At 40.1% G+C, this 12,539-nt stretch overlaps 1 protein-coding gene and 1 non-coding gene across 2 annotated transcripts; one reads left to right on the forward strand and one right to left on the reverse strand.

Annotated features, from left to right (window-relative positions):
* Positions 1–1,060: 1,060 nt before the first annotated feature.
* trnat-ugu lies at positions 1,061–1,133 on the forward strand. Its single transcript has one exon. It is a non-coding gene; the product is annotated as a tRNA-Thr (tRNA).
* Positions 1,134–4,395: 3,262 nt separating this feature from the next.
* On the reverse strand, positions 4,396–11,232 carry LOC111233601 (1,25-dihydroxyvitamin D(3) 24-hydroxylase, mitochondrial). The gene is made up of 12 exons (XM_022761456.1): positions 10,864–11,232; positions 10,492–10,682; positions 10,262–10,355; positions 10,084–10,177; positions 9,489–9,580; positions 9,039–9,150; positions 7,658–7,803; positions 6,675–6,841; positions 5,730–5,808; positions 5,402–5,599; positions 5,161–5,272; positions 4,396–4,900 (listed from the first exon to the last, which is right to left on the reverse strand). Exons 1-11 carry the CDS (start codon positions 11,119–11,121, stop codon positions 5,162–5,164), a joined length of 1,542 nt encoding a protein of 513 aa, XP_022617177.1. The 5' UTR covers positions 11,122–11,232; the 3' UTR covers positions 4,396–4,900; position 5,161.
* Positions 11,233–12,539: the final 1,307 nt, after the last annotated feature.

The following is a 12,539-nucleotide window of genomic DNA, read 5'->3' on the forward strand; positions in this document are numbered from 1 at the left end:
TGCATCCCACACACTGCATATATTGTAAGATATAGCATAACTTATTCTGTAGCTTTTACTCATAACTGCACTTCAGTGTCACAGCCTGCTATGCCGATTTCTCACTCTCCACTCTGTCACACCTCCTAATCAGCTTCACTGTCTTCACCTGTTGCCCCCAGCTGCAGTCGATCCCCAATCAGACCATTATATATACATCCCCGGTTCACTCGCTCATTGCCAGATTGTTCTCAGCGTCATGCTTGACTTTCCAGCGATTATCCCCGGACTGACTTCGTGTTTTCGACTCTGCTTGCCCCTGACCATCCTGCCTCGTGTGTGTTCTCTCTGCTGGTATTTCAATAAAGGTCATTTCCAACTATCCATCTGTTTGGTTGTGCTGCACGTGGGTCCTATCACACCCCGTTACATTCAGCTGTAAAGAATATTTCTTTGCATTTCAGTGGCTTTTTCTACCTGTACTCTGCACAACCACAAAGTTGAATCTACTTTAATCCAACCCGTAACAAAATCCGTTTAAAAATGAATAAAAATAATGTTACTCAAAATATAACTCAAGAAACTTGTTTGTGCCAACAGTAAATAAATAAATTAAAACGTAAAATCAAATAAAGTGCAAGCCGCTTTTGGCCACTGAGTGGCAGTATTGTACAAGTCCAGTCCACACCCAACTTGTGGTACTGCTGCTTAAAGGCTGCGTTCACCCACATTTAAAAAATCATCATCTCCCTGTTGTAATATGTAGTAATACATATATTATAATTGTGATTTTGATATATTTTTCAGAGATTACTACCTCTAACCCCACACAAAACAGGTGAATATTGAGCAGTCACTTTCCATACTTTACACATTAATGTGATATTTCAAACAATATTTCAGTAATGTTATTTAGTTAGATTATTGTATTTTTTTCATAACCCGGAATGTGATATATAAAATAATTTCTCTTGCCATATTGTCATGCAAGGAAGATACTATATCTTGACTACAGTGTCTCACCTCTTAGTCTTTCATCACACTGAGTCGGTGTGTTACATAGGGATTGTGGTGTAGGTGTGGCTCTATAGCTCAGTGGTTAGAGCACTGGTCTTGTAAACCAGGGGTCGTGAGTTCAATCCTCACTAGGGCCTGACTTTCCTGTTACCTCCCAATTTAGCTTGGTTTATTTCAAGGCAGGTAAATGTACAGATTGACTACTTCTTAAAAATAATCGAAGTAGGATTTTCTGTTCCTATGGATCTCGCTGTTTGCAGGTTTCATGTGGACAAATTATATCATATAAACTAGTTGCACTGAAAAACAAGCTCAGCAAATTAAACCATGAACTAAACTCACCCCCATTTTCCTTTGTTAGTTTAATGCACTTATTGTAAGTTTTACCCCATGAGTTAAGTAAACAACAAATTATGTGTTTTGCCTTTCATTATAGAGGCTTTATCACTTCTCCTGACTGGTGAGGCCTCATGGACTTGAATGTAAGAGGCATTTTAACCCCTTCACGTGATGATGTCACCTGAGGTCACACATGGTCTTTGGGTCACATGTGAGTCATAAGAGAATCGTGAGAGTCGCATGAATCAAGGTGTGAATTGGTGTGTAACTGCTAGGGAGGGGATGTCAGGACAACAAATGACGAGAAGTGGTAGATCCTCTCTGCCTTAAATGTGAACACTGTTGTCCTCAGAGGTGGAGACCTTGTCCTTTAGTTTGAGGTCAACTGCTGAGCAGTGGTGGGAGAAGTTGTCAGTTGCTTTATTTAAATAAAAGTACAAGAACCACTGATTAAATTTATTTCATTACAGGAAAAAGTCCTGCATTTAAATTGTACTGAAGTAAAAGTACAGACATATGTAAAAGTATAGACATATTATCAGCAACGAAAAGTACACTGTTTGGTATTTAAGTCACAAGGTAAATGTAATGGGTCATGCTATAATAATAATGGCACATGGAAGAAAAAACTTCTGCTTCACAAATCTGCACAAATCTTTTTATTCGACTATTCACAAATCTTTACAGTTTTTGTGAAACATCAAAGAGTTTTACCTCTTTACCTCCTAAGAGTTATTTAAACAAAACCATGAGAGAAGTTTGAGGGGAAAATCATCAATCTCTGGTGACAACTAATAATGTGAGAAAGGGCCCCAGCGTGGTGCAGATTGCTTTTTTTAATAAGGAGACACAAGTCAAAAACGGTTGGGAACCATTCTGTGGTTGTAGGCTAAGCTAGAGACCTTGAGACTTAAATCAGAGTATAACAGGTGAGCTAAACCTGCAAAACATAAAATGTGTCTACAAACAAACATAGAGTTCAGATTATATGAGGAGCAAAGCCTCCCATAATACCTGAATGATGAACAAATAATTACATCTACTTACATTTACTCTGAGGATTCAAGGAGTTTCCTTATGAATGGAATTATACAGGAGCAGTTGTTTGGATGCTGAAATTCACTGACTACTTGCTTTCACAGTCTTCCTTTCTGTTTCTATTCCTGCTTCCTTCTTTAGGGTTTATTTTGGGTATAGTTTTCATTCCAAATATATTAGGCTCTAAGTACAAGCTCCTCACTTCATAAATCACTTTCTTAACCAAACCAATCCCATTAATCTCAAGTAACAGTAGAAAATTACATTGTGTAACAGGATTTTAAGATTGTAGGATTAGGTTGATATAATTGGTCACTTTTTATTTATATATTATTATTAACACATACTGAATATGAATCAAGGGTGAAAGATTAGATAAGGTTTATAACTAAATACTGTGTTACTTTTTTTCTATTTTTTTTTTTTACTTGTGTCCATGAACAGTATCTCTGTATTTCTTATTTGCATTCATCAGATATGAATATGTTGCGTGTGTTGACGGCAGATTTCATTACCAAAACATTTACATAGTTACACTTTGTAACCAGCACACTGTGAGTCATATGTAGCTGTCTCTTATGAAGATACCATATCCTTTCTCTCTTATCTTTTCCCCTTCATCATACTGATTGAATGTCACAGTGAGAAACTACACAGTGGCTCTACAGTGTAGCTCAGCTTTTCAAGCAGTGATCTTGTTGACCCGGGGTCATGAGTCTGATCCTCAGTTCCAATATAAGTACAGATGCTTCACTGTTGACAGGAAACTCAACTTTGTTCTCATTAGCTGTTGTGTCTATAAATATACTTGGCTTATGCAATTCATGCACTCATTTGTGCAGCTACTTGCTTTGAATAGAAACAAAAACAGCCTAATCTATTAACATATTTTCCATGTGCATTAATGAAACATAATGTCTCTGCTTTTCAGTGCGGTTGCTTTAACTAAAGTTCCAGTGTTTCTACCTGATAGATCAAAATATGCTGCAAGTTGCAGGTAATTCATCACCAACACTTGTGGTTTCCAGCCTATCTGGAGTCAGAAGATTGCTGCAAAAACCAGTCCTTAACGTCTTCTGTTCTTAAAATAAGTGAAAGTGGCTGCATTGACAATATTTATTCTTGTTTCCTGTGTAAATAAACCACCACAGGCTGAGGACCCACCTGCTCAGACTGCACCTCAACACTTCATGATACCACTTACATCTCAGCATTTTAATAAAAAGGAAAAGGACTTGCAATGCGCTTCTCGAATAGACTTTTGTTGCTTATTTTGGAGAACTGGAATTTTTTTTAACCTGTATTAAGAAAATTAGATTTATAGACACAAATAGTCTCGATAGGATGGCAAGTTTTTAATGGAGATCATTAAAGGGATTATATTTATAGTTCCCTATAGTTCTCTCTCTATATGGACTCTGGCGATCCCCCCAAACTTTCCTCTTGCGCCATAAACAAGTCAAAGGGTTGTGAGATGTGTCAGTAGTCAGTCAAGACCTGGAAAAATAAAAGACATTCCCCTCAGCCTCTACTGTAGCTTGTGTTTAGTGCTAATTAGCACATATTAGTTTTCCAATGGACTAAACTGAGATAGTGAACATGGTCATTATACCTGTTTTACATCAGTATGATAGCACCGTTATTGTGAGCATGTTAGCATTTACCTCAAGGCATTGCTGTGCCTAAGTAGAGCCTCACTGAGCCACTACTGTGCCTGCAGTCTGTTAGTCTTGTTTCTTGTCAAATACTGGATATTTTTCAGGCCTTTAAAATCCCTCAAATTAAACAGTCTGAGAAGAAAGACTTAAGCCTGAAGCTTGAATCAACCTATAATAATCTGAATCCAGTATTGAGCCAAATTCTAAATAAAGCAGCTTGTTTACGTGCTAAACTAAGCTTTTCAATATTTATTTAGCTCCATTTCTTGAGCTGTAAAAACTCCACAGAAAGCTCAAATCACCCAAAGACGTTAATACCAAGACTTAGCAATGCACCCAGTTTGAAAAATAAACACAGGCTGTGTGTCTTTAATACATTTGTTAATGTATTTATTTCAGTGAATAAAATATGTCTCTACATAAAACAATGTACATTATTACAATATTATAATGGCACTTTATATACACAATGAAAAACAAACATATGCGTGACCTATATATATATATATGTGTGTGTGTGTGCGTGTGTGTGTGTGTATAAGTTATTAAACAAGGAAAAGTGTGAACAGTTTGACATCTACATACACATGTCTGAGATGAGGACATTACATAAAGATTTGAGGACAGCTGCCTTGGTACAACATTCAATTTGTACATAACAACTGGTATTTTGGTCAGTCATTAACAGTCATAAGTAATAGTTTTAAATAAGTTTGAGGTATTTATGGTACGATTACATGTATAATCATTGTTTTGTCTTTTTCTTCTATTTACACAGCAGCAATACGGGGAGTCACTGGACCATCAGGGCCATGGAAACAGAGGTATCATCTTTCTGTCACTATGTCCAGAAGAGTTGAATATGGAGCCTGAGAGGGCAGGGAAAGAAGAAATAATTAATTAGTGTGAATGTACAGTGTCTGTAGTTACAGTGAGTGATTGAACTTTAGAGTAAACCTAAGAAAGAAATATCAGACTCAAGGGAATAGTTCAACATTTTGTCTTATGTCTGTATGATAAATATGAAGCTACAGCTAGCAGCCAGTTAGTGTAGCTTAGCACAAAACTGGTCAGATTTTTTCTTGGCTTTGAGCCGTTTGCTTACTGGAGATCCAACCTTTCCTCTTACCTCATCTCCTGATGAAGGCGACCGGCAGTTCTCTGTTGGGAACCAGCAGTCCTGAGTGGATCACATCAAGTGGCTCATTGTCTGTTGCCACAATCTCATAGTCTCTGACCAACTGCAAGAGAAGCAGAAGTGTACTGATTATATTGATTCAGTTTTCAAGATTCTCATGAGATAAAAAAAAAAAACGGAGTCCCATTTGACTGTGTCTATAAACAGCTGAACTGAACTCGTCTTATCTTACCCAGCACATGGCCAGCTGCAGCTGCAGCTCTGCCAGTCGCCGGCCGATGCACATCCTCTTTCCGATGCCGAAGGGAACGTGGGCGAAGGGGTTGATGGTGCTATTCTCTCGCAGCCAGCGCTCAGGCTTGAACTGCTTCCCATCGTCGAAGTACTCCTCATTGGAGCCCAGTGCATGGGTGTTTATCATTAAAACAGTCTGTAAATGGAGGAAAAAAAATTAAATTAGTAACAGTCTTCAACAGTCTTCATTCAGTAAAATGTAATTTAATACAAGAAAGTAATCTGCTTGTGTCAGTTGTGTGGTAACCAAGAACTAAGCCACTTACTCCTTTGGGAATGGCATAATCTCCCAACACAGTGTCTTTGTCCAGGGTCCTGCTGGTGAAGGGAACTGATGGCGATAACCTGTAAAAATATGAAAAAAGCACATGTGAATATGGCCTCAGTGAAGCTATATTATGGCATGACACACATGTTTAAGCTGTTTAGTGAGAGCTAAACACATTCCAGTGTTTTTCACAGCGCAAGATGAAGTGAGATATAATCTCCAGTCGGAGGTCAAATACATTCCCTGGATGATGTGGTTATGGCATTAACCTTAAATAACATGTTAGACAACGTGTGACTGCACAAGAAGAAGAGAGAGAGCAGACTGTATAGGGGGTAGGAAGTGATCCAAACGTGACCACAAAGTACATTTTAAGCTGGGACCACTGGTTGTTGCTGGTCATGCCACCATATCTCATGAAGCTTGTTTTTGAGTCAGTCATGTGTGTCAGTTTTCCCTCTTAATCTCCGTGGTACTGGGTGAAATCGTGATGCAGCCACTGAGTCTGATTTGAAGCTGCTGACTGTTTACATAAATTCAATTTGTCAGTAGATGTTATGTGTCATGTCATGTACAGCTATGAGCATCTTTAACTTGATCATGCGCTGTATATATTTGCTGTTCATTTCCTGTATTTATATACATGAAAACAATCTAGCAAATAAAAAAAATGGGCCTTAGGCAAAATTGATTATTCTACTTTTCATAATAATGGTTGTATACCAAGGAAATGCTTATGTATTGTTAATTGAGTAATTTAAATAATAATAATAATAAGTCGGCCCAAACTTTTATGTGGCCCTGAGTAGTGTCTGCAGGTATTCCTTTTAGGCTGCATACAGCCCATGTGTTACCTGCGACGTGAACCCCCACCCCCTGTAGTAGTAGCCAGGAGCTCTCTGTGGCTGTTTTGTTTTTCAATCATGACTCTGTTGTACTGTACCTCATAGACTCCTTGAGGCAGGCCTTGAGGTAGGGCATGCTCTTGATGTGCTCTCCACAGGGGTCCTGGTCAGGAGGCACCACCTCTCTAATCTCCTCCAGCAGCTTCCTCTGGGCGCCAGGGTTACGTGACAGGTTGAAAATAGCCCACAGCATACTGTTCGCGGTCTGAGAAACATAAACAGAGAGAGAGAGAGAGAGAGAGAGAGAGAGAGAAGAATCCAGAGAGGAAATGTCACTTAGTGAGGCAGCTACTCTAAGTACATTCCTCAGTGGGGTCCTGAAAAGGAGCTGAGGAATGTTTGGGGTTCCTCAAAGGCTCCTCAGTTACATCCACACCACATTAATTTTCCGCTTCTGAAACACTGTAACTTTCGACACCTGTTTGTTTTAGAGGTTGAACAGTTTTTTTTCTTTCCCCACTTGAAGGAAAATAGGCGAAAGGTAAAACATTTAAAAGGTTAACTCGTGTTCAGAGCTGAGAGGTGGTGCGCTTCAGCTATGCGATCATGTCGTTTTTCTTTGAGAGCATAAAATCTAAAGTTGGAATAGGCAGAAATAACTTTAAAACAAGAGTTTGACATTTTGGGGAAGTATTGCTTTCTTGCCAAAAGTTAGATGAGAAGATTGATACCACTCCGTTAAGTATAACAGTCCGCAGCTGTTAGCTTAGCTTAGCATAAAGACTGCAAAGGAGGGGAAACGGCTAGCTTAGCTCTGTCCAAAGTTAAAGCTTTCTAATAAACCTCACATTTTAACTTTTCGTTGTTTGTACAGATTAAACAACTAAAAAATAATTAGTTAATTATTTGGACAGAGCCAGGCTAGCTGTTTTATGCTAAGCTAACTGGCTTCTGGCTATAGCATCATATTGAATGAACAGATAAGAGAAAGGCATTAAAGGTAAATAAGCCAATTTTCCATAAATGTGGAACTATGGCTGTGAATGAAACATATTACTTTGTGGTACAAAATATCACTCACTGTTTCTACTCCTCCGATCTGCAGTTCTGTGATGGCTGCGTACAGTTCCTTTTTTGAAAGGCAGCTGTGGTGTAAGATGTCACCGATCAAATCATCAGGAGCTCTGACTGCGTTCCTCTTCAACTTCTTGTCGATGTAGACTTTGGCTGAGGGACCACAAAGCAGTAAAGATGTAAACATACTGATTTCCTTTAAACGAAGTCACATGTTTGGTACATGGTGATTTGGGTCATATTAGTTCTGTTTACATAACGTAGACTAAATATTACTTCCATTACTAAAATTACTAAATCATCTTTATGGACATCTTTACAAAAGTCATTCATATTAAGTTCTATGCTACTCAACCGTCTATGCAGTATTCTGTGTGTATCAGTTTCGTTCCTCTTGTCTACTTTCAAGTAATGATCACTGCTCCTCTTTCTAGGTATTATATTTTGTCACCCTGACCTATAACCTTTGACCTTTGTCCACCAAATTGTAATCAGTTCATCTTTGAGTCTAAGTGAACGTCTGCCAAGTTCAGAGACATTCCCTCGAGGCGTTCCTGAGATATTCACATTGTGTGAAATTAAATTTCTGCTTTTAAAAGCGTAGGTCTAGTGTTTGTCCTTACATGACACGTTATCCATATGATGTGAATCGTGTGAGACTGTAAGTCACCGGTGATGCCTCTCTATTTTGGTACTGCTGTCCCAGTTGCGCTCGTTTGATCTCTGACTGTTTATGTGAGTCATAAGCTTATAAGGCCTGAGCATCACATAAATCACATGACACACTCAAACGAACTAAACTGACTAAATGTCTGACAGTATGCTGCAGCTAAAAATAAACTAAACAAATTATAAAAAAAAACTACCTCACCCACGCTCACACTCCCAGTCTCCACATGCACTTTCTGCCACTGAGTGTTGGGAAAGTGTGTGTTTATGTGTGTATGTTTGTGAGAGGCTGTGAGCAGCTTCAGCCGAGTAAACAGCAAAACCAGCATCATCTTCTAATCCCTTGATGTCTCACCCCCACCTCGTGCTACTACAAATATTTGGCAGATTTCTCCCTCTTAGGTCATGCGGTCTACTACAACTCTGGCTGACGTCTACCCAGAGTGCCAAGTACACAAAACACTGAAGCACCTGGTTTAAATCTCACTCCTGCCCGCCCTCTGTGCTTTCCTATCTATGGTCTGACTGGAAGTGAGCTCAGATCAGCCTGGCATCACCAAATGCCATATGAGTAACACACCATTTTTTTGAGTTCACGTGTTATCAGTATCAAACATCAAACATGTTTTGCTTTAAACTCTTACGCCATGTCATTTCTCTACCCTTTACTCCTTGGTGTCATTTAGTGGTGTAGTATAAACTTGTGTCCCTGTTTGTACCTGTGCTGAAAATGCGGTCCCATGCTGCGGTGTGGTCCTGCCATGTTTTTGTGTTGAGGCTCTTGTGGAGCTCCACTGGTGTGACCATCATCATGCCAAATGTGCTCATCATCTAGAGAGAGAGAGACACACACAAAGCATACAGAACAAGAGAGAAAAAGGATTAGCAGTTAAATGTAATCAACCTCACCCTCACAGAAAATCTTTGATTCAATCTTTTCTTTCTGCTTTTCTCTTGCACCCACTGCCCCGTGAGACCTTTGTGAGCCTTCACTTATCATCTCTTGACTGTGGATGATATTGGTTTGCCCCAGTAAATCCCGCTGAACTGCTGCATCACCGGCTGCAGTTCAGCTGACCTCGGCTTGAGATGAACCTGATGAACTACAGTCTCGGTTCTCCTACAGTACACGCTGCTACTGTGAGAGGAATAACAACAAGTGTACTCACTGTTTTCACAGCTGTGATGAAGTTCATGGCTTCCTCGTTGACTTTCTCTTGCAGCAGACCGAATCTCTTGTCGTAGAGGACGAGACAGATGGCTGTACGACAAAGGAGAGCAAAGAGTGTGATTCAGAACCTGAGTTAAATGTATGGAGCGGTTCAGAAAGGCATCTAACAATAACGGAATCTGAAGACAGTGATTTCATTTTCAATTTAGTATAGAAATACTAGTGGACAAAGAATAGATATAGTGTAAACTATACACTTAAGAATATTATATTATAATAAAGCAGTTATTATAGCATACAACTAAATAATGGATAGATAAGCTGAAATGATTAGTGGTAACTGTTTTGATAATCGTTTGAGTCATATTTTAAGTAAACATTCACTATAGTTCCAGGTTTGTCTGTTCATGATGGTAAATTAAATAATTTGGGATTTTTGGGTCACACAAGATAAGACATTTAAAATGACACTTAAACAAGTTGTGATAACCATGATGACAAAATGTTTCATTGAGAAAGTAATTAATCGGTTGTAGAAAATCGTCTGTAGTTGTAGCTTTGACGAGTAACCGAGCAAAATCAGCTGAACTTACTCTCAAACGACCATTTATTCAGCTCGAAGTACAAGTCTTCAATCTTCCCATTGGCGTTTATATTTCCAATTCTGCCAACGAAATCCACCAACACCTGTTTTTACAAACAAAGAGTGTCAGCCGCCGATCACCAATAAGCTCAAGATCAAATGTATGTAAAATATTATAAGAATCTTACCTCGTTTATTTTGCCATCAAGCTTCACCACCTCGGTCGGTTTCATGAGTTTCTGCTGAAAAGCGCTCCTCACTCTCTGCCAGTCTTTCCCCTCCCTGCAAATCAACAGTTTGGACACCCTCTTCAATGGGCTTCAATATGAAACATTTGTGTCCCTACTTCCACCTCAAACTGCGTCCTGGTGATTATGGTTATGTCAGGTATCAATACGGGAATCGACAGCCTACTTACAGGATGAGGAGCCCGTACGCCTCGTCCCTCAGGTCTCTGTATGCTTTCCAGGGTTTGATCTCCAGTCTCTGAGGGTAACTTCCCTCCTTCCTATAGAGCGCCTCAAGCAAGCAAGGTGCGCCAATGTGCACCGACTCAAAAGAGCCCAGCTTCATCCGGAAAATCTTGCCGAATTTCTTGTGGTAATCAACCTAAAACAAAATTTAAGTAGGCCTAGTCATTAATTTGTCAAAAAAAAAAAAAAAAAAAAAAATCAGATGAAACACATTTTGTTTATTCTTTTTGTTGTGGTATTGACTGGAAAATAGGTTGTATTACGCTAGAAGGAAAAACAAACAAACAGAAGAAGTCTATAATAATAGGCTACTGTACCAGTGCCTCGTGTTGTCTTGTCAGACCTCCTTTCCGCAGGAGTTCAACCAGACTGCCGACCAGCGGCCAGTTGGTGGGTCCCGGGATCGCGTCCAGGCTGTGCGCTCTGGAGGCAGCGTGAGGGCACGGCGCAGCCTCCACAGCATCCTTCTCCTCCAGGACGCACACTGAGGATGTTGGTTTGAAGTGCTGCAGCCCTACAGACTTCTTCTTCAGCAGCTCAACTATCTGAGGAACTTTTTGGATCTGCGTCCTCATCCTCAAATTAGTACAAATAAATAAAAATAAAAAAAAGCAGAATACGAATGTTAAACTGATGGTTAACAGCAGCTCTTCTTTATTATCTTTGGGGTTTCTAGTTTCTTGGAACTCTCACACCTTGCCGCATTATATATACCCTAACAGTGTTTATTGCTGCTGTGCACCGAACCAATCAGGGACAGGTCTTGCATGGTGTGGCCATCGAGCCCACTAATCATTTATGGATCCACGTTGAGAGGATCGTATGACCGCAGATAGACCGAGGAAGTCCCCCCCACCCCCCCACCCCGCGCCTCTCTCTCCATCCCCCCTCCCTCGCTTTATAAATAAACACACAGGCCACAACGGAGGTGACGCGGTTCGCTTGAACCGTGTTTCAGAGCGACAAGCCATTGGAAGAACCGAAACTTTGGCAAAGCAAATACTACTGCCACACTTCTGCACCGTGGGCAAATATTTGACAGATTGCAGCTTGTGTGTGTGTGCGTGCGTGCGTGCGTGTGCTAGTTCGTATGTGTGAGTGTGTGTTTGCTCTGCTAGTGTTTTGGAGTGTGTGTTCTTTGTGGATGGGTGAAGGTGGGTAACTGGGTATGCAATTCTCATTTTTGAATGTTTCTGACATTTGCACATATATCCCCACTAAACGCATCTAAAACACACAACAAGTCAGCTTAAGTTTGGCAGGTTGCTGAATCACTGCCTCAGAAATTTTAATAGTTCTTTCAAACACGGTAATTCTCAGAAAACCGTCATTTAATTAAAATGTTTCCAGATCATTCTGTGTCCTCAAATGTCTGAAATCAAATTTGGATTTCCCAAACTGCTCCAGCTTTTTCAGCCAAACAAGAGCAGGGAACAGTTACAGCTGTAAAATGTATCATTTGATACATTTTTATTTCGGAGTTGATGGGTTTACCTGTAGTAAACAGCCCCCCTCTCCTTGCTCTCATGCTCACACACACACACACACACACACACACACACACACACACACACACACACACACAGCGCCCCCCTCAGAGCTGGCATAACTTAAATAACATGTGCAGGGGCCCTGTGTTGTTACCCTGTAAAAGTGCTCATTCACAGACTCTCAGGTGGCATCAGAACAACCTTGAACTCTAACTGATGTTTGCTGTATATTGGGAAGCGAGTGAGGTGTAACACACACATCAATCAGCCCCCACCCTCCCAAACAGAAAAAAAGTAAGAAAAGAAAGAAAAAAAACACCACCCACGCACCTACAAATGGAGACAGTGTTCCTTTGCTTTACCTCTCTGGGGTCAGAGCATGCCTGACATGAACTGTAGTGCCAATTTGTGTTTTTGTCAATTTGTTACACAGCCTGTTGGAAAAGAAGGCTAGGTGCAATTTCACTCCATTATTTGAGGAAAATACACTTTTTTGCTTTTCT

The sequence above is a fragment of the Seriola dumerili genome, unplaced genomic scaffold (assembly GCF_002260705.1).
Source record: "Seriola dumerili isolate Sdu_G_001 unplaced genomic scaffold, Sdu_1.0 BDQW01000409.1, whole genome shotgun sequence".
In the NCBI taxonomy this organism is placed as follows: Eukaryota; Metazoa; Chordata; class Actinopteri; order Carangiformes; family Carangidae; genus Seriola; species Seriola dumerili.